The sequence below is a fragment of the Microplitis demolitor genome, chromosome 5, assembly GCF_026212275.2.
Source record: "Microplitis demolitor isolate Queensland-Clemson2020A chromosome 5, iyMicDemo2.1a, whole genome shotgun sequence".
NCBI lineage: Eukaryota > Metazoa > Arthropoda > Insecta > Hymenoptera > Braconidae > Microplitis > Microplitis demolitor.
Genome location: NC_068549.1, coordinates 21,293,794 through 21,310,573, shown reverse-complemented (window position 1 = coordinate 21,310,573; position 16,780 = coordinate 21,293,794). Strand labels below are relative to the sequence as shown.

Here is a 16,780-nt window from a genome sequence, read left to right as displayed (position 1 = left end):
GGCTAATTTATATTCGCCCAACCAACCAGCCAGCCAAGTATCTCAAGATACTTGCTTTAATTTTTTTAAACTCCTCTTTTTATTATTTCTTTTTTTTCTTTTTATTATATAACAACCAGTTTGGTTGCCCTCGTCGATCAGTCCCACTCCAGTACTCACTCAATATTATTTTATTTGATATTATATTATTTATTAGTCTACTTTGTCACAGCATACGATTCGCACATACTTCCATCCAATCGATCTCGTCATTCTTAATTAAATTTTTTTTTTTTATTCAAATAATTTTTATTTCTTTTTATAATTTAACTCCCAATAATGAACGCTCTTAAAACACTTTTGAGAAAAGTAAGTACTTTTTTTTTTTTTTTTAATTATTCGTTATTTGAAGTTAACTGTAAAAAATTTTCGGAGTGAACGTGAATTAAATCCGGAGTTCATTCGGAGCAGATGACTGCGTATTTAATTCTATGGGTAAAATTTATTCCGGAGTTTATTTAAATTTTAAAAAAATCTACATCATTTCCCGGGAAAAATAAACTCCGTATTCGAAGTGACTTTTTCTAAAATTCCATAACTCCGAGTGAATTCAAATTAAGTCCGAAATTACTCCTGATTTTTTCGCAGTAGAGATACTTAAACAAATTAATTATTTATAATTAATAATTAAATTTAAAAAATTTAGACTCCACAAAAATGGATAAAAAAAAGAAAATTTCATATAACTGCATCAGTATTAAATTATACACCAGGACCTCTGACCCAGTTTACTGAGGACGAAATAATGATGAAAGAAACTGGTATATATTATTAATTATTTATATTTATAGATGATATATTAGATATTTTAAGTAAGTGAATATTAATTATAATAGATATATATTTAATTAAGTACAAGGACTTCGCTATGTCCTCGTTAGTAATTAATAGTTGAGAATAAGAATTTAAAATATAAATTTTTTATTTTAAAAAAAATGAATTTTTTTTTTTATTTAAAATTTTTTTTTTAGTTGCCAAGTTAGCCAAGGAAAAAATTGGACCATTAGTCAAAAAAATGGAGAAAGAAGGAAAAGTAGACGATGGTGTTTTAAAACAATTGTTTGAAAACGGCGTAAGAATTTAATTTATTTTATATAATTAGTTTTTTTACTTAAAGAGTTACAATGCTTGCGAAAGTTTAAAAATTACTGATAAAAATTAATATTATGATTAATTGGTCGTTTAAATTCATTGGCAATATTTACTTAATTTATTAGAGTTCAATGAATTTTTTTTAATGATAGTGAATTCTGGTATCGGATTTTTTATTGAAATGATCTAAAATTTATCGCGTTTTAATTTAAAATTTAAATAGAAAAATATCCGACCAATTATTTACTCGGCTTTGAAATTTGAATTTTTAAAAATTGAAACAGCGTCAAAACCTTTTTGAAATTTAAAAACTAGGCGCCATTGGGCTGAAATTCGGTTATGTTAAAAAATCGAAGTTTTTATAAATAAATACTCGGAATTTTTATTTTTTCTATAGTAAGCAAAGAGAAAATTTTAATTTTGAAATCCTCGTATGGAAAATTGGACAAAGTTTAATAAATAAATGATTTTTTTTTAAATTAAAATGGCGCCCATGTAAAATTTTTTTCATTGCGGCAAAAAATTAATAAAAATTTTAAATTCATGTGGCTGAAAAATTAAGCAAATTTGTAATTAATACAAAGTATCTCTTCAAATATTTACGACTATTATGATTATTATTAATTTTACAGTTAATGGGACTAGAAATATCATCAGATTACGGCGGCAGTAGTTGTAATTTTATGACGACAATTTTAGCCGTTGAAGAATTGGCTAAAGTTGATGGCGCAGTAGCCGCACTTGTTGACATCCACAACACATTAGTTAATTCATTAATTATAAAAGTTGCATCTGAAGAACAAAAAGCTAAATATCTACCGAAATTAGCCCAAGAATTCGTAAGTTACTTTCATAAATTTATTTCAAATTATTTTAAAAATAATGAAATTTATTTACTTTTTAAAGCCCGGAAGTTTTTGTCTTACCGAACCAGGAGCTGGCTCGGATGCGTTTTCATTAAAAACAGAAGCAAAAAAAGACGGGGATCATTATATTATTAATGGGACAAAGATGTGGATATCAAACTCCGATATCGCTGGTGTATTTATAGTTTTTGCGAATGCAAATCCATCGAATGTAAGTTTAATAAATAATAAACAAGATTAATTAGCGCGCGAAATAAAAAAATATTTATTATCTTATCTTTAAATGAAAATTCATATGTGAAAATTAAAGGCCAGATAAATAAATTAGCGTTTTTATCTTCAAACATAAACTCAAAAATGATAAACAATATTTATAATAACAATTATTATTATTATTATTTATTAGGGTTATCGCGGGATTACAACATTTTTTGTAGACAGAGACATGCCAGGAGTGTCTGTAGGAAAACCTGAAGATAAATTGGGAATAAAAGCATCGGGAACATGTATGGTGCACTTTGAAAATGTGCGCGTACCTGCTTCGAATATTTTAGGACAATTTGGCCACGGGTATAAATACGCAGCGGGTTTTTTAAATGAAGGCCGTATTGGTATCGGCGCTCAAATGATTGGTATCGCTCAAGGATGTCTTGATGCAACAATCCCGTACACTCTTGAACGTAAACAGTTTGGAAGTGATATTTTTTCATTTCAAGTAATTTATTTTATTAGTTATTATTTTTATTAATTACACTGTAAAAAATTGGGAGTGAATTTTACTCCAAGGGAATTAAAATACGCAGTCATCTGTTACGCATTCACTCCGAAAATTTTTGCAGTGTATTTATTTAAATAAATTATTTATTTTCTTGTTAATTTTCGCAGTCAATGCAACATCAAATCGCGCAGGTGGCAACAGATTTAGAAGCTGCAAGATTATTAGTTTATAATGCCGCGAGAATGGTCGAAGCTAAGCAAGATTTTGTCAAAGAAGCAGCGATGGCTAAACTTGTTGCTTCAGGTATTGATATATTTTTCATTTCACCATCGAAACTCAAAGATTCAGTGTCTCTGTAGTCAGTAAGTAGAAGCAAATTTCAGTCCAATGCCGCGAGTTAATGTCAGCAAACGCTTAAATTGTAAATGCCATGTCATCGGGCAGAAAAATTTGTGTTTCGTCCCTTCAAATGACAATTTTCGCTTACGCTAATTATTGGTCATAAATTAATTTGTTTCTGACTGGCTGCTAGCACTGAAACTTAAAGTTTTTCTAAAAACTAGTAACTCAGAATAAAAGACGATTTTAAACTGCGGGTGATGTCAGTCAACTTCACTCTGGCCTGAAATCGTTTTGTTTCATCCCTTGTTATACAATATAGTATTTAATTATTTATTTAAGGACTCTTTAGATTGCAATAATAATAATAATAATATTTTTTTCAGAAACCGCATTAAGAGTAACAGCTAAATGTATAGATTTTATGGGCGGTGTTGGATTCACGACAGATTTTCCTCAAGAAAAATATTTCCGTGACTGTAAAATCGGCACTATTTATGAAGGAACAAGTAATATGCAATTATCAACAATTGCTAAGCAAATACGTAAAATGTATTCATAATATTCAGATACTGATACTGATATTAAAATAATAAATTATATCAACGATTAAATGAATTCTCATACTTAAAATAAATATTTTTTACGCTCAAAAATTTATTAAAAATTTACAAACGTAATTTTTTTTATATATTATCATAATATAATAAAACTATAATCTTGAATAATTATTATTTATATAAATTACTTTGGATCGTGAGGAAGTTTGAAGCCGACCAGATCCGCGGTTTCGCGAACGGTGCGTTCACCGGCACCAGAGTACTGACTGTTCAATTCATTGTAAGATCTCAGTGAGCTCAGATAGCAATTGTAAGTTTTAGCCAGATGCTGCAGTTCCTCTCGAGCTTTGCAAAGTGTTTCGGAAGTTTCTTGGTGTTCTCTAGCTTGTGCAATAACATAACGCACGACAATGTTGTCCTTTATTTTATTTTCACTTGCTGTTTTACGTATTTCACTTAATAGTGACCGGATTAGTTTTAAATTTGAATTCATTTTTATATCTGCAACGAAAATAAATTAAATATAAGTCATCATTATTTTAGAGATCATTGTAATTATTTTTTTTTATCGTAATATTTTTATGAAAAAATGAGGATATTAATAAATTACTCTTCTTAGAAAATACGATTAAATTAATTACTATTTATTTTTTAAATCTAGGTTTCATTAACATTCGAATTTTGAGTTTTTTAATAATGAGATTTTATTATTTTTTTTTTATTAATTAGTAATTTTTGGACATTTGATTAAAAAATTGGAAACTGATATGGGTGCATTGGGATATTTAATTATTGGGATAATGATACGAGATGATTTTGTGCGAAGTTGGTATGAGTAAATTTTTAAATTTGTATTTTTCATACTGTAAAAAATAGGGAGTGAATTCGGAGTTAATATGAATTTTATTTAACTCGGAATTTTATCAGAATTCCTGAGTAAAAAAAAAAAATTATTCCGCATAAGAAGTAAATTATAAGTTTGTTTTTTCAGGGAGTGATCTAGATTTCATATAAATCCGCATTCACTCCGATTTAGAGTTTTAATATTAAAATAAACTCCTCGGAGTAAATTTAACTCTCAGGGTATCAAATAAATACACAGTCATCCTCTCAGCATTGACTTCACTACTCGAAATGAGGGGGAAAAAAAAATGACCCTGCATACAAAGTAAATTGGAGGAGTTTATTTTTTTTTTTGCGGTGATTTCGTAATGACCTGGATTTAATTTAAATCCGCATTAACTCCGATTTGAATTTTACATTAAAATAAACTCCCTTAAATTTTTTTACAGTGTATAGATATTAATAATCATGAATAATTAAAAATCGTATTTTCTACAGATAAAATATATATTTAAATGAAATGAAATAAATTTACCGCTGAAAAAAAGTAAAAGTTTTAATGTCCACCTCCAGGATTTAAATCAAACCGATAAGATTCCCCGAATAAGGGTACCCAAAAATCATCAGGTACATCAGTTAGTCGTGACTTTTTAAAAACATGTATCGAGGTAGAGTTAAATGCATCGGCCATACAATATGGATCATCATCAGCCAGCTTAAGACAAATCTCATCAACACAAACCGAAACTTTCTCAATCAGTTCACCGGCATTTTGGTAATGAGCAGCAATCCCACGATCACGTACCCCATTGCCCAAATCACCAATGATCGCTTTAAAACTATTCGTCAAAAAAATACAATTATTAAGATTTAGACCCCAATTAGCATTAACGCAATTAGCTATCAATCCTTTGTACAAGTGGGGCATGTAAAATAATGTCAGTGTGTCATTGTTAACTTTTCTCTGGGCATGTTCATTTATAGGAATTATCGATAGTCCAAGAAGTTTTAGTACTTCTATCTCTTGAGGATAAAATACTGGGTCGTATAAATAAACTGGACACTTATACCGTGACTTAATTGTTAATAATGCTGCTAATTGTTGCTTTGAAGCACGAGATTGTGAAAAATTACCCAAACCATAGCAAACTATTTCTTGTATTGGATCACGGTCTAATATCGATAGTGATTTCGATAAACCCTCGTACAATATTTGACGGTATGGTGATTTACGCAGGATTATTACGACATCGAGTATTGAGCTGAAAAATAAATTATTTGAAAACTATGTTTACTAAATCTATACTAAGATGATTGGAGGTTAGACGTGGGCTTGGTGTTGATGAATAAATCAGCAGTTATTGTTTATGATAAAATATATGTGGATTTTATACATACCGCAGAAGGCGCTCAGTATCTATTTCGGGCGGGTGCAGATTTCCACCAAGTAGCTGATGAATTACTCGACGATTACGTTGAGGTCTACGTCTTCTGACAACTTGGAACTCGTCAAGTCCGGGCATATTTTTTATTTTTATTAAATGTATGTGTTATATATATATGTATATGTTTTTTTCTTTCTGCTGGTTCACCAGCTGGCCAGAGAGCGCTCCCGCGCAGTAAGTGATGGTACTACAGTTTTATTTGAATTTGGCGTGGATTTTGTTCTTTTAATTTAAAAATTTCTAATAATTATTTTTTAAATATTTAAATTTACCGCGTAAGTAATGAGAATAGTTAATAAATTATTGATAAAAATAAAAAATTTCTAGTCTAATTAATATAATTATTGACATATATAAATTTGAATGAATTTATTAAATTTCAATTTTGAAATTTCGCGCCAAGTTGGTGCTACTGTGTGTTGCTGTATTCGTTCAACTTTTTGTTAAAGTGGGGATGGGAGAAGGAATCGCAAAATCGATTGCTTTGTATTAACTGGCGGTCCAATAGCAGTCAGTATCATCAACAACTGGTGTCTACGTACTGCTCTTCACTGCGCATGCTCGGTTCAATGATCGCCACTGCAGCGCTCGCGTCGTGGCGTCGCCTCAGATATTAATTCTCCGCCATGATAATAACGCGCAGTTCCGAGTTCGCGATTTAATTAAATAATTGAACATTTTTACGATGTAATTAAATAAAATTTGTGCAAAGAAATATTCTTTATCATTAAACGAACATTCAGTGATAATAATTTCTTTTGTACTCTGAATATAAGTCACTTAAATAATTAAATAACTTCACGTCAACTGTTACACTGTACAGATCTTGGCGTTCGTTGTCGTTCACAATTTTTTTAAAAATCGGTTTACTGACTTCCATTTGTTAATTTTTATATATTAGTGAGCTTAAGAATTATGAGTGAGTAAATTTATTTATTATTATTATTTTTTTTTTTTTTTTTTTTTTTTTTTTTTTTTTCATTTAGGATTTAGTGTAAAAATAATTTTTTTGTTGTGAATATTTGCCGCCATTTTAAATTGTGTTGATATAATTTTTTTTTTTATTTTAAATCAAAAGTGTGTGCGCGTAAAAAGTTTTTTTGCTGTAATTAAGTTTCAAATAAGTGCTGTGAGTGATAAGTATTTTAATTATCAGTGCAGAGTGTGATTAAATAATTATTTTTTTTGTGGTTAATTGAAGTGTTGACAAGGGAATTGTCGGAATTTTAATACACAAAAAAAAGTTTTTAAAAGTCTTAATTTTATTAAAAATAGTGTCAAGTAACTGTTGTTGTGTGGTGATTAATTATGTGTTAATTTGAATTTTTAAGTGAGTGTTTGTCCATTAAATTTATTAATTTGTGTGCCGGTAATGAACGAGTCCTCGCAGCAGAAAATGAAAATAGCGGGAAGAGTGAGTAATTTAAAAAAATTTATAGCATGTCAATTTTTTTACTTTTATTTTTTAACACGAAAAATTATATGATAATTAATTTCTTATTTTAATTACAATATTTCCTTTAATACAAAAATATTAAATTTTTAAAAACTTAAATTTCAAATTTTTCCGCGTTTTTTAAAAGCGGGCGCTCTCTAATAACAAAATAAATAATAGTAATTATCAATAGATAAAATATTACTTGGCCTTGCGGAATAATACAAAGGGCCAAAAAATAATGTCTAAAATAATATGAAAGAACGAATTTTTATAACGTCCACTTTGTTTTACTTGCGAATGTGCCTTAGGGACATTGTCAGACTTATCATTAGTCGGCGTAGAATAAATTTCTTTAGCGTATCTCCTATATATTTTTTTTTGTATCACCGGACTTGAATCAGTCGTCGAAGACTCTCTTGTGTCCAATGACGACGAACTTGAATCCAAATATCGAGCACTTTTCAGTATGTCGCTTCTTTAAATGTAAAGAAAACCTTGCAGTAAATTATAATTATCAAGTAATATATTATTTTTTACTTACGTAGACCAATGCCCATTTTTCAACTGTTGAATATATTCCCTTTTTAATTTGAATTTTTCTACACATGAGGGACACGAACAGTGTAAATTTTCATCATCGTCTTCGTCGTCATTGTCATCAATATTATCAGATTCATCAGTACTGGTATCATCATAGTTATCATCAAAGTAACTGTCATCATCACAAATCGATGATGAAATTTTTTTTTCTAATGGAATATTAAACTCTGCAGTATTTTTCATTTTAATTTCATCTCCTGATCCTCTTTTTTCTGTAATTAATTTGTCAGATTCATCTGTTTGATGTTCAGTGTCGGTATTTGTTGCAGTACTTGGTTTTATACTTTTTTTTGAACTTTTTTTAATGGGAACTCTTGTTAACTATTTTAAAATAATATTTTAATAAAATAAATTATTAACTTTTCGTTACTCGAAGTAACGAAAGGTAAAACGGGAGTGATTTCATTCAAATCTGAATTCACTCCGACACTCGGAGATCCCGAGTTTCAATAAAAATTATTCTGCATACTGAGTAAATAAGAAGTTTATTTTTTCAGCAGAGGAATTTCAGAGTAATCTGAATTTTGTTTAAATCGGAACCGGATGGCTGCCTAATCTCAAAACACAGTAACTGACAAAAATATAATTTTTGAATCATGTCCATAAGACTCCACTGAAACTAAAAATACTAAAAACTCGATTTTGATAAATTTTTCTCTACTGTTTTGAAATTAGGCAGCTGCGAAGTTTCCATGTTGAAAAAAATTCCTCTTCGGCGTGAATTTTTACTCCAAGGGAATTAAATAAATAGTCATCTGGTCCGCATTCACTCCGAAAATTTTTTACAGGATAATAATTAAAATTATTATAATAAATATATATTTAACAAACCGAATAATAATGTGAGATTTTATTAGCTGTAGTGACAGGTCTTTTTGCTCGTGGAATTTTACTTTTTTTAAAAATATTTTTTTTACTGCGATGAGAAATTCTTGATAATTGTAAACTATTGGTACGGTCAGTCTTCACTTCATCCATTACTTTAATCTCTGGTTTATCGTGATTATTATTATTTATCACGTTATCACTTTTTGTATAATTAGTTTCATTTTGTATGTTAGGTTTACTTGAGACTCCTAATTGTTCAAGCCCTTCATTATTATTATTATTATTTACTACTTTATCAGAAGTACTGTTATTTTTAAATTTCTGATGCCGATTATTTTTTTCAAATTGAAATATTTTACGGCTTATATTATTTATCGGAGTTCGTTGTCTCGCAGTCATTTTCTGTCTGACATTTTAAATTTTTGATGATGATAGAATTTCTGAATAAGTTTACTTTTATTTTTTATGAGATATCAATTCTTTTGTATAAATTTCATATAATTCTTGAAAGAAAGCTCAAGACAGTTTGTTTTATAAGTTGTCACATTGACATCACACATCTATAGATATTCTCTTGTTTTTGTTAATCTTTACCTCTTTTAATAATAATTGATGGTTCGTTTTTTATTTTTTTTTACTTATTAATTTAATAAATAATTAACAAAATTTATAATTAGTATAATAAAATGACAATTTATTTTTAAAAATTTTTGATTTTCTAATACTGATAGTTTCATCAATATTATACAGTCTATCTGACAATTGGTCTATACAAAATTTTAAATACAAATTTTGAAATTTTTTCATATGCTAAGAACATAAGTGCAGCGGTGAGAACAGTTTGTAACAATTTGGCTTCCATTCCTTTGTAAAGACCACCGAGACCTTGTTTTCTGAAAAATAAATTTATATAATTATATATTTAGTATATAATTTATAATTTTTTTTATAATTAATATTTTCCGAAACTCCCCTTCGGAGTTAATTTCACTCCCAGATTAAATAAATAAAAAATCCGAATCCACATTCACGCCGCAAATTTTTTACAGTGTAATTTAGATGTTTTAGATAAAAACTGATAGATTACAAAAATATATATAGGTATATAATATTAATAATAAAGTATTTACTTCAAGATGTAGAGTAATATCTGCAAAGTCCCTGCATTTGCTGAAAGATTTTCGTAATTGTGACCATGCTGTAACATAAATTTAAATAAATAATTATATAGGAAATAATGAATAATTAAAAAAAAATTAAATACAATTTTCATATATTCTCGTACGCTGAATACGAATACGTAAATAATATCGTATATAAATATTCATTAGTAAAAATTACCGGCTAAATATTTTCAGTAGTTTTTATATCGAAATTCAAAGTGCATGAGTTTGAATTTAAATTATATATTTTAGCTTTTCAAAAAAAAAAAAAAAAAAAAATTCAATTTATTACAACTCATATTTATTTTTTTATATTGTAACTCTGTTTCTTTCTCTGAATATTAGCAAAAAATGTTGTGCATAATAATTTTTTATTTCTTTAACAGCGTATTTATAATTTCAAAGTATTCTAATGGAATTTTTTTCTATACTCATTATTTACTAATTATGTAAATATACAAAGTATTCAAATAGCATTGGAACGTTTCATATTACATTTTAATTTTTATAGGATTTAATAATAATAATTATTAATTTTTTTTCTCTTAAAAATGCCCAGAAATATTTTTAATAATTTTTTTTTAAATTTAAAAGTCAAGTTAATTTGCAAAAAAATTTAATTAGATTGAAATTTGATTTTAAAAAATTGATAGTTAAAAATATTCAAAAATTAGTGAATTTATAAGCAGAGAAAAATTTATTAAATTTTTATTTTAATAGAAATTTTTGAATAAAATCAAACAAATTCAAACTTAAGATATTTATAAATCAGATTAAATATAAGGAGATTCAAAATTTGTACAGATTTAATTTATTATTTCCCGGGTATGATCGTCAATACTCGTAAACTCAGCGTGCAAAAATTATCTCTAGCAGCAAAAAAAAAAAATTTTTTTTTTCGTAAAGTATTAATAATTAAAAATAAAATTACCCTTAGTTTAGATTGAACTAATTGTAGAGGATAAGTTGCAGTAGTTGCAATAGTTTTAGCAATCGCTCCAATAGTAAAAAATACCCACGCAGGTATTTGTTCTCCAGCCAAAGAAGCATTAACTTTTCTTTTAATACTTTCATAAGTCATAAATTGAATCGCTGGGTTTGCTACAAGTATAAGACTCGCTAATGTACCAGCCCACAATTTCTTAATACCTTCGTACTTCCAAATGTAAATAATTCCCTCTGAAATATAAGTAGAATTAAAAATAGTTAATTCATTTAATGTTTACTTTTATAAGTGTCCTTTTCAGCACTTGAGATAAAAGTACTGAAGAACTTCATTAGTTAATTAATATATAATACAATTATTACTATTATTATTATTATTATTATTTATGCAAGTCTGAGTAGTTGAGCATTACCTAAGAGATTATTGTACTCGTTATTATTCTTCTCGGGAATACCACCAATACCTTTCATCTTTAGACGGGTGTTGACCACCCACAGTGGTGTCGTCACAAGAACATTAATAATACCTGGAAATAATTATATAACATTAATATCTATAGAAAAGTTTAACTTTTTAAAAAGTATATCAATGAAACTGTGTCTGAAGAAAAAAATTTTTTTTTCTTAGAGTAAATCTCAAAAGTTACTTAAACAGAGAAAATTCTACTAAAATTTCAGCATAGAGCGCACATTTACCCACGGCGCACACTTGCCCCACATGACTAATATCTCAAAAATTTAGCTGCTGCACAGAGATTCCTCTTCCTATTTAAAATCGCGGGAAATTTTTTTTTTTTGACTTTAAATAGAAAGGGGAACTCCCGTGCGCCAGTTCAATTTTTGAGATATTGAGTTTAAATTTTAGTAGGATGTTTTTTGGTTATCAAAGTATCTTGTGAGGTATATTTAATTTTTAAAAAAAATTTCTGAGACGGTCTAATATCAATATTTTGTAAAAGTCAAAAATTTTCCATAATTCAAATTTAAAAGTTAAGAAAAAAGTGGAATTGGTTTTTTTTAAATATCTCTGTAAATATTGAGTTATACGAAAAATTATAAGATATCTTTTTTGTAGCGCTTTAAATTTTCTACAAAAAAGATATCCTGTAAATTTTTTAAAAACCGACTTGTTAATGAGATATTTGGAGTTGAAAGTTTGAAGAGTTAGACATAGAAATTTGGGATTAAAAATTGATTGGATCTTTTGGAGCCCTGTGACTATTAAAGGTCAATAATTATAGTATTTAATTACATATAATTATAATTAATGTAATTAATTGAAACAGCGCTTAAATGCTTGAATTTAAATGTAATTAAATTTATAATTATTTCAAGCTCTCTGTGTTACAGTATACATTTAGTAATAAAAATAACAACCAGCTTGTTTGAATAATTTAATACTCTTTACACTAATACCCACATTTAGTCCCCATATAATCTAACTCTTTATCAAGCTTTCAACTTTCCCTATTCAGTGTACATGACTGGATTGACGTTAACGGTATCATCATATAATTAAAGCTTTATAAAGCCCGGTAATAAAAGCGACTAAATACTTAGATTATTATAAATGCGAAGTATTAATTTGAACTTCCTGAAGCAAATATTTAAAAAGCAACTTTACTTAATATTTTTATTATAGAAAAAAAATAATATTCTTATTACTTAGATTTGATACTAGTATTTAGATTTATTGATCCTACTTATTCAAAAATTTAATTAAAATAATTATAAATGTTACACAGGAATAATTTAGATCTGAATAGCTAAAACCGGAAGTTCTGGACTTACATGGATTTTGCTTATTAATTATTCAAATTTACATAAAGTCAAATAGATAAGAGCATGTGCTATTAAATTGAAAATTAAAATTTTAAATGATTTTGAAATTAAAAATTTAATAAAATTCATTTGAATTTTGAGACTTTTTGACTTTTTATGAACGAGGTAAATGTGTAGTAAAAATAAGCTTTCAAAATTATGTTTCAAAATCGTTCTCAAATTAAATTTTTTTTCAACGATTTTTTTTTAATTGGATACAAAAAAATTTGAAAAACGGTTGATAAAAAAAGTTTACACTTACACGTGCGCGGTCGTCTGTCTGAAAATAGAATAGATTTCTAAGATCTCAAAACGTCTCAGATAAAAACTCGATTTTCGAAAATCAGATCAAAATCCATAACTTATTTTTTTTAGAAAATTTGAAATTTTTCCGGGAAGTTAAAAATTACATTTTGTAACAGCATTAATAGCGGGAATCCCGTAGAGATTACATTGCATGCTAATAATTCGTGTACTCAACTCATAATTTAAGTGCTTTATATTTATATATGAAAGTACAATAATCAATAGCAAAAAATATTTATTAAATTACTCAAAGTATTAAATAAAAGGATTAGTTTTATATATAATATTTAATATACTTTTTACCGTGCAAATAATCTGACATTTACTCCAATAACTTTTAAATATTTTTATAATAATTTTTTTGTCACTTTTTTCCCGCGAATTTTATTACTCTACACAGTAAAAAATTTGCTGAGCAAACACGAATTAAATCCAAAGTGGATTTCCATTCATGAGTTTGCATTAAAAATTGTTATTATTATTTATATATATTTATTTCAACATTAAAACTCTGTAACTAGAGTGAACGCGGATTAAAATAAAATCCATGATCGCTTTGAATTTACTTCGATTTTTTTCTGACGGTGATTTTCATAAATTTATTCGCGTTGATTATATAACTTTCATTATTTCTAATTTACTTTTTTTTTTTTTTGAATCTATTTACCTGCTATTGATGCAACGAATAAATCATTCCTAGCAGTTTGATTTCTTGAGCTTCTTAAAAGTTTTAATCCGTGAAAAGTATAAAAGTAAACAAAATTACTCGCACATAAACTTTGCAATACTGGAATAATTCCTCTGTATAATGTGTACCTAAAGTTTAAATTAGTATTAACAGTGTTTCAAATTAATAATGTATTATCAATTTAAATTTATAACTTACGGCCCTTCCTTTCCAACCAGATCTCGAATTGTTGCCAATGTATTCTTAGACTGCCGGCCGTCTTCTACTGCAAATATTGATAAATAATTAAACCAAACTATTGATAGATAATTTAAATATGATAGCATCTAAAGCTCGCTCATAAAATAACTAATCATATTTGTATATATATGTACATGTATATGGAGTGAAAGGACATAACAAAACCAAGAAGACAAAACGAATCACTCCAGAAATTCAGTTAATTTTTTTCAAAATTTACTGCTGTTATCATTAATTCTTTACAATTTTGAGTAGCCCAAAATTTTTCAAAATCAACAAAAAATATGTTCAGTCTTCTTTGCTGTATATAAATTTTATATAAATTATTCATATCATATATTTTTTTTTTGTCGACATCTTTATTTATTAATAGTATTCCAAATCACTTTTTTCACTTGGAGTAGATGTAAATAATTTTTTCATAGTCAGTTTCTTTTAAAAATTTTTTACTTTTTTTTTAGAGTAGTCCGTTTTACCCTCCCGCGATGGAAAAATTTTTTTTTCAATGACAACTGAAAATTTTGTTTAATTAATTCAAATAGAAGTCAAAAAAAAATGCATTATAGTCTAGCAGTCGCGTTTTGCCCTCTCTCCTTCCCCTGTATGCATAGATCTGATGTATAAAATATATCTAAATGTGTGCTGAGAGAGTTTCTCTTGAGGATAATGGAGTCATATGCATTAATCAACCTACACTTCGAGTGTACTTAATGCTCACCTGAGGTGATTACTGATTAGTGATTAGTGATTACATTGAACTGCACTTAACTCATAATGTCTTGTATAATTAGACTAATTATAATATATATATATATATATATATATATATATATATATATATATATATATATATGTGTATTGATAATTGCTGATATAAACTAATTTCGTTGACTTATTATTTTTAATTATCATATCACACTAAAAAATATTTCGTCAATTTCCAAAAAAAAATTAAAATTTAAGTGATGAATATTAAAATTTTTTAAATTTTTTGTGTTAATTTTACACCGCATCAATTAATTTTTGAAAATATAAATTTTTTTTTACACGTGATTCGTAATAATTTCTCTGAAAAATTTTGAGTTGTCATATAAATACTTACATTGCAATCTACTGCGTACAGTATCAAGTGGAAAAAAAGTTGCCATAGCAACGACACTTCCCTAAATAAATAAATAATAATTATTGTTATTATTAAAAAATAATTAAAATTTATTTTTTGTAATTAATGAAATTAGTGTCACTTACAGCGGCACCTGATATTGCATGAACTAATGTTTCATAGGTGAAAATATTACCTCTGTGATTTCCACCTGTCATTTTTAACTTGTTTACTCTATTCCACTAGTTTATTTAGATCTTAAGTCAAAACTTTGTTGTTAACTTTTGACCCACTTTGTTCTCCTTAAAACTTTACTCATTCATCATTAAAATTAGTGAATGCCGGTACTCTAGTTCAAATATCCTCTTGTAAATTATCTACTAAATTTATTGCACAGATTATTATTTAAATATTATAAAATAATATTTAAATAACATAAATATTTATTATACAACTCATATATATTTAAACTTTGATGCGTGCTATAGGAAGCAACGCCGCCAACTGACGCGTAATTTCTTTAAGCGACACTAATATTATTATTATTACGTTATGTAATACAAGAGACCACGTGTATTAGTATAATATATATATATTAAGTTTACACGGCCTTCACAATTTAACTTTCATATTCTTCTGAACCCTAACACTGGAAATTTTTTACTCTTATTCAAGAATTTATACTCCGTTTCTAGTTTTTTTTTTAAACTCCACTTACTTGTAGTTTAACTCTGAATAAACTGACACAAGTACTGATTAAATATAATTTTTATCTGATTATAAATAAATTATTTAATTTAAAAATAAAACGTGACCGGAAATGTCAATAAAATATAATTATTAAATATTTATTATTTTATTAACTCTTATATATTTTTTACTTATAAAATTAACTTTCATTATTTTATAAATATTAAAGTTAATAGAAAAAAAAAAAAAAAAAAAAGCAGGTGTTCAAGAACCAGATGCTCTCAAGTTATAAAATTACCTATTGCAGTAAAATAAATTTTAATAGAATATAATATAATAATCGTATTAGTAATGATAGTAGTGATAGTAATAGGAAAAAAAAGAGTATATATATTTATTATCAATTAATTATATATATTTAATCTAATCACTTATTTTACCGGTGATTATATTATATAGACACATGTATGTAATGTTATCACAAATCGTTACAAATGAATTTTTTTTACAGAATTATTATTACAACTCGTAACAACATGGCGCGGTGTTATGACGCCTGCGTAAACTTGTACAAGTTATACCTACTGTATTGACGAAAGCAAAACCAGTATAAAGTGCAAGTTTTAAGTTAAATTAGTTTATTTTACTTGCACATGCGCTTACAAATTTCTAGACATTTACTCATAAAAATAATAATAATAATAATAATAATAATAATAATAATAATAATAATAATAATAATAATAATAATAATAATAATAATAATAATAATAATAATAATAATAATAATAATAATAATAATAATAATAATAATAAAAATTTGTTAAATATATTTATAAATTTCTATACTTATACTATAAAAAATTAGGAGTAAATTTGGAATAATTATAGATTTTATTGAGATCCGAATTAACTACCACTCGGCATTCCGCACGAAAAAAATGAAATTTTGAAAATTAGTGTTTGAATTTAAACTCGGAACCTAGATATCGATAGGGAATTTTTAAATTTCAAATAATAATTATATTTATAATAACGTAAAAGACTGAGTACCTGA

The 16,780-nt window shown here is 26.7% G+C and overlaps 3 protein-coding genes across 7 annotated transcripts; 1 reads left to right on the top strand and 2 right to left on the bottom strand.

The window, feature by feature from the left end:
* Window positions 1-118: 118 nt before the first annotated feature.
* Window positions 119-3,691, top strand: LOC103579394 (short/branched chain specific acyl-CoA dehydrogenase, mitochondrial). The gene is made up of 8 exons (XM_008560777.3): window positions 119-348; window positions 686-800; window positions 1,011-1,111; window positions 1,764-1,970; window positions 2,038-2,208; window positions 2,404-2,712; window positions 2,883-3,018; window positions 3,441-3,691. Exons 1-8 carry the CDS (start codon window positions 319-321, stop codon window positions 3,614-3,616), a joined length of 1,245 nt encoding a protein of 414 aa, XP_008558999.1. The 5' UTR covers window positions 119-318; the 3' UTR covers window positions 3,617-3,691.
* Window positions 3,692-6,009, bottom strand: LOC103579395 (protein FMC1 homolog). 3 transcript variants are annotated; one of them, XM_014444671.2, is made up of 3 exons: window positions 5,856-6,009; window positions 4,993-5,719; window positions 4,025-4,115 (listed from the first exon to the last, which is right to left on the bottom strand). In XM_014444671.2, exons 1-2 carry the CDS (start codon window positions 5,978-5,980, stop codon window positions 5,014-5,016), a joined length of 831 nt encoding a protein of 276 aa, XP_014300157.1. In that variant the 5' UTR covers window positions 5,981-6,009; the 3' UTR covers window positions 4,025-4,115; window positions 4,993-5,013. The 3 variants fall into 3 exon arrangements, with proteins under 3 accessions (XP_053594914.1, XP_053594913.1, XP_014300157.1); XM_053738939.1 differs by lacking the exon at window positions 4,993-5,719 and having other exon boundaries at window positions 3,692-4,115; window positions 5,856-5,944; XM_053738938.1 differs by lacking the exon at window positions 5,856-6,009 and having other exon boundaries at window positions 3,692-4,115; window positions 4,993-5,081.
* A 3,432-nt stretch (window positions 6,010-9,441) lies between these two features.
* On the bottom strand, window positions 9,442-16,298 carry LOC103579397 (peroxisomal membrane protein PMP34). Of its 3 annotated transcripts, none has more exons than XM_008560780.3 (9): window positions 16,164-16,298; window positions 15,180-15,413; window positions 15,034-15,094; window positions 13,890-13,956; window positions 13,671-13,819; window positions 11,290-11,403; window positions 10,863-11,110; window positions 9,899-9,966; window positions 9,442-9,661 (listed from the first exon to the last, which is right to left on the bottom strand). In XM_008560780.3, exons 2-9 carry the CDS (start codon window positions 15,249-15,251, stop codon window positions 9,520-9,522), a joined length of 921 nt encoding a protein of 306 aa, XP_008559002.1. In that variant the 5' UTR covers window positions 15,252-15,413; window positions 16,164-16,298; the 3' UTR covers window positions 9,442-9,519. The 3 variants fall into 3 exon arrangements, with proteins under 3 accessions (XP_008559002.1, XP_053594958.1, XP_053594959.1); XM_053738983.1 differs by having other exon boundaries at window positions 15,180-15,410; XM_053738984.1 differs by lacking the exon at window positions 16,164-16,298 and adding an exon at window positions 16,022-16,037.
* Window positions 16,299-16,780: the final 482 nt, after the last annotated feature.

Excerpts from the sequence above, each read along its gene's own strand:
- LOC103579394 (XM_008560777.3), top strand. The coding sequence starts at position 319 with ATGAACGCTCTTAAAACACTTTTGAGAAAA. Across the intron at positions 1,971-2,037 it reads CGAAATTAGCCCAAGAATTC|CCCGGAAGTTTTTGTCTTAC; the intron begins GTAAGTTACTTT and ends TACTTTTTAAAG. Across the intron at positions 2,209-2,403 it reads CGAATGCAAATCCATCGAAT|GGTTATCGCGGGATTACAAC; the intron begins GTAAGTTTAATA and ends ATTATTTATTAG.
- LOC103579395 (XM_014444671.2), bottom strand. The coding sequence starts at position 5,980 with ATGCCCGGACTTGACGAGTTCCAAGTTGTCAGAAGACGTAGACCTCAA. Across the intron at positions 5,720-5,855 it reads GATACTGAGCGCCTTCTGCG|CTCAATACTCGATGTCGTAA; the intron begins GTATGTATAAAA and ends TTTATTTTTCAG.
- LOC103579397 (XM_008560780.3), bottom strand. The coding sequence starts at position 15,251 with ATGACAGGTGGAAATCACAGAGGTAATATTTTCACCTATGAAACATTA. Across the intron at positions 13,957-15,033 it reads TGTACGCAGTAGATTGCAAT|TAGAAGACGGCCGGCAGTCT; the intron begins GTAAGTATTTAT and ends CAATATTTGCAG. Across the intron at positions 11,111-11,289 it reads CGAGTACAATAATCTCTTAG|AGGGAATTATTTACATTTGG; the intron begins GTAATGCTCAAC and ends CTTATATTTCAG.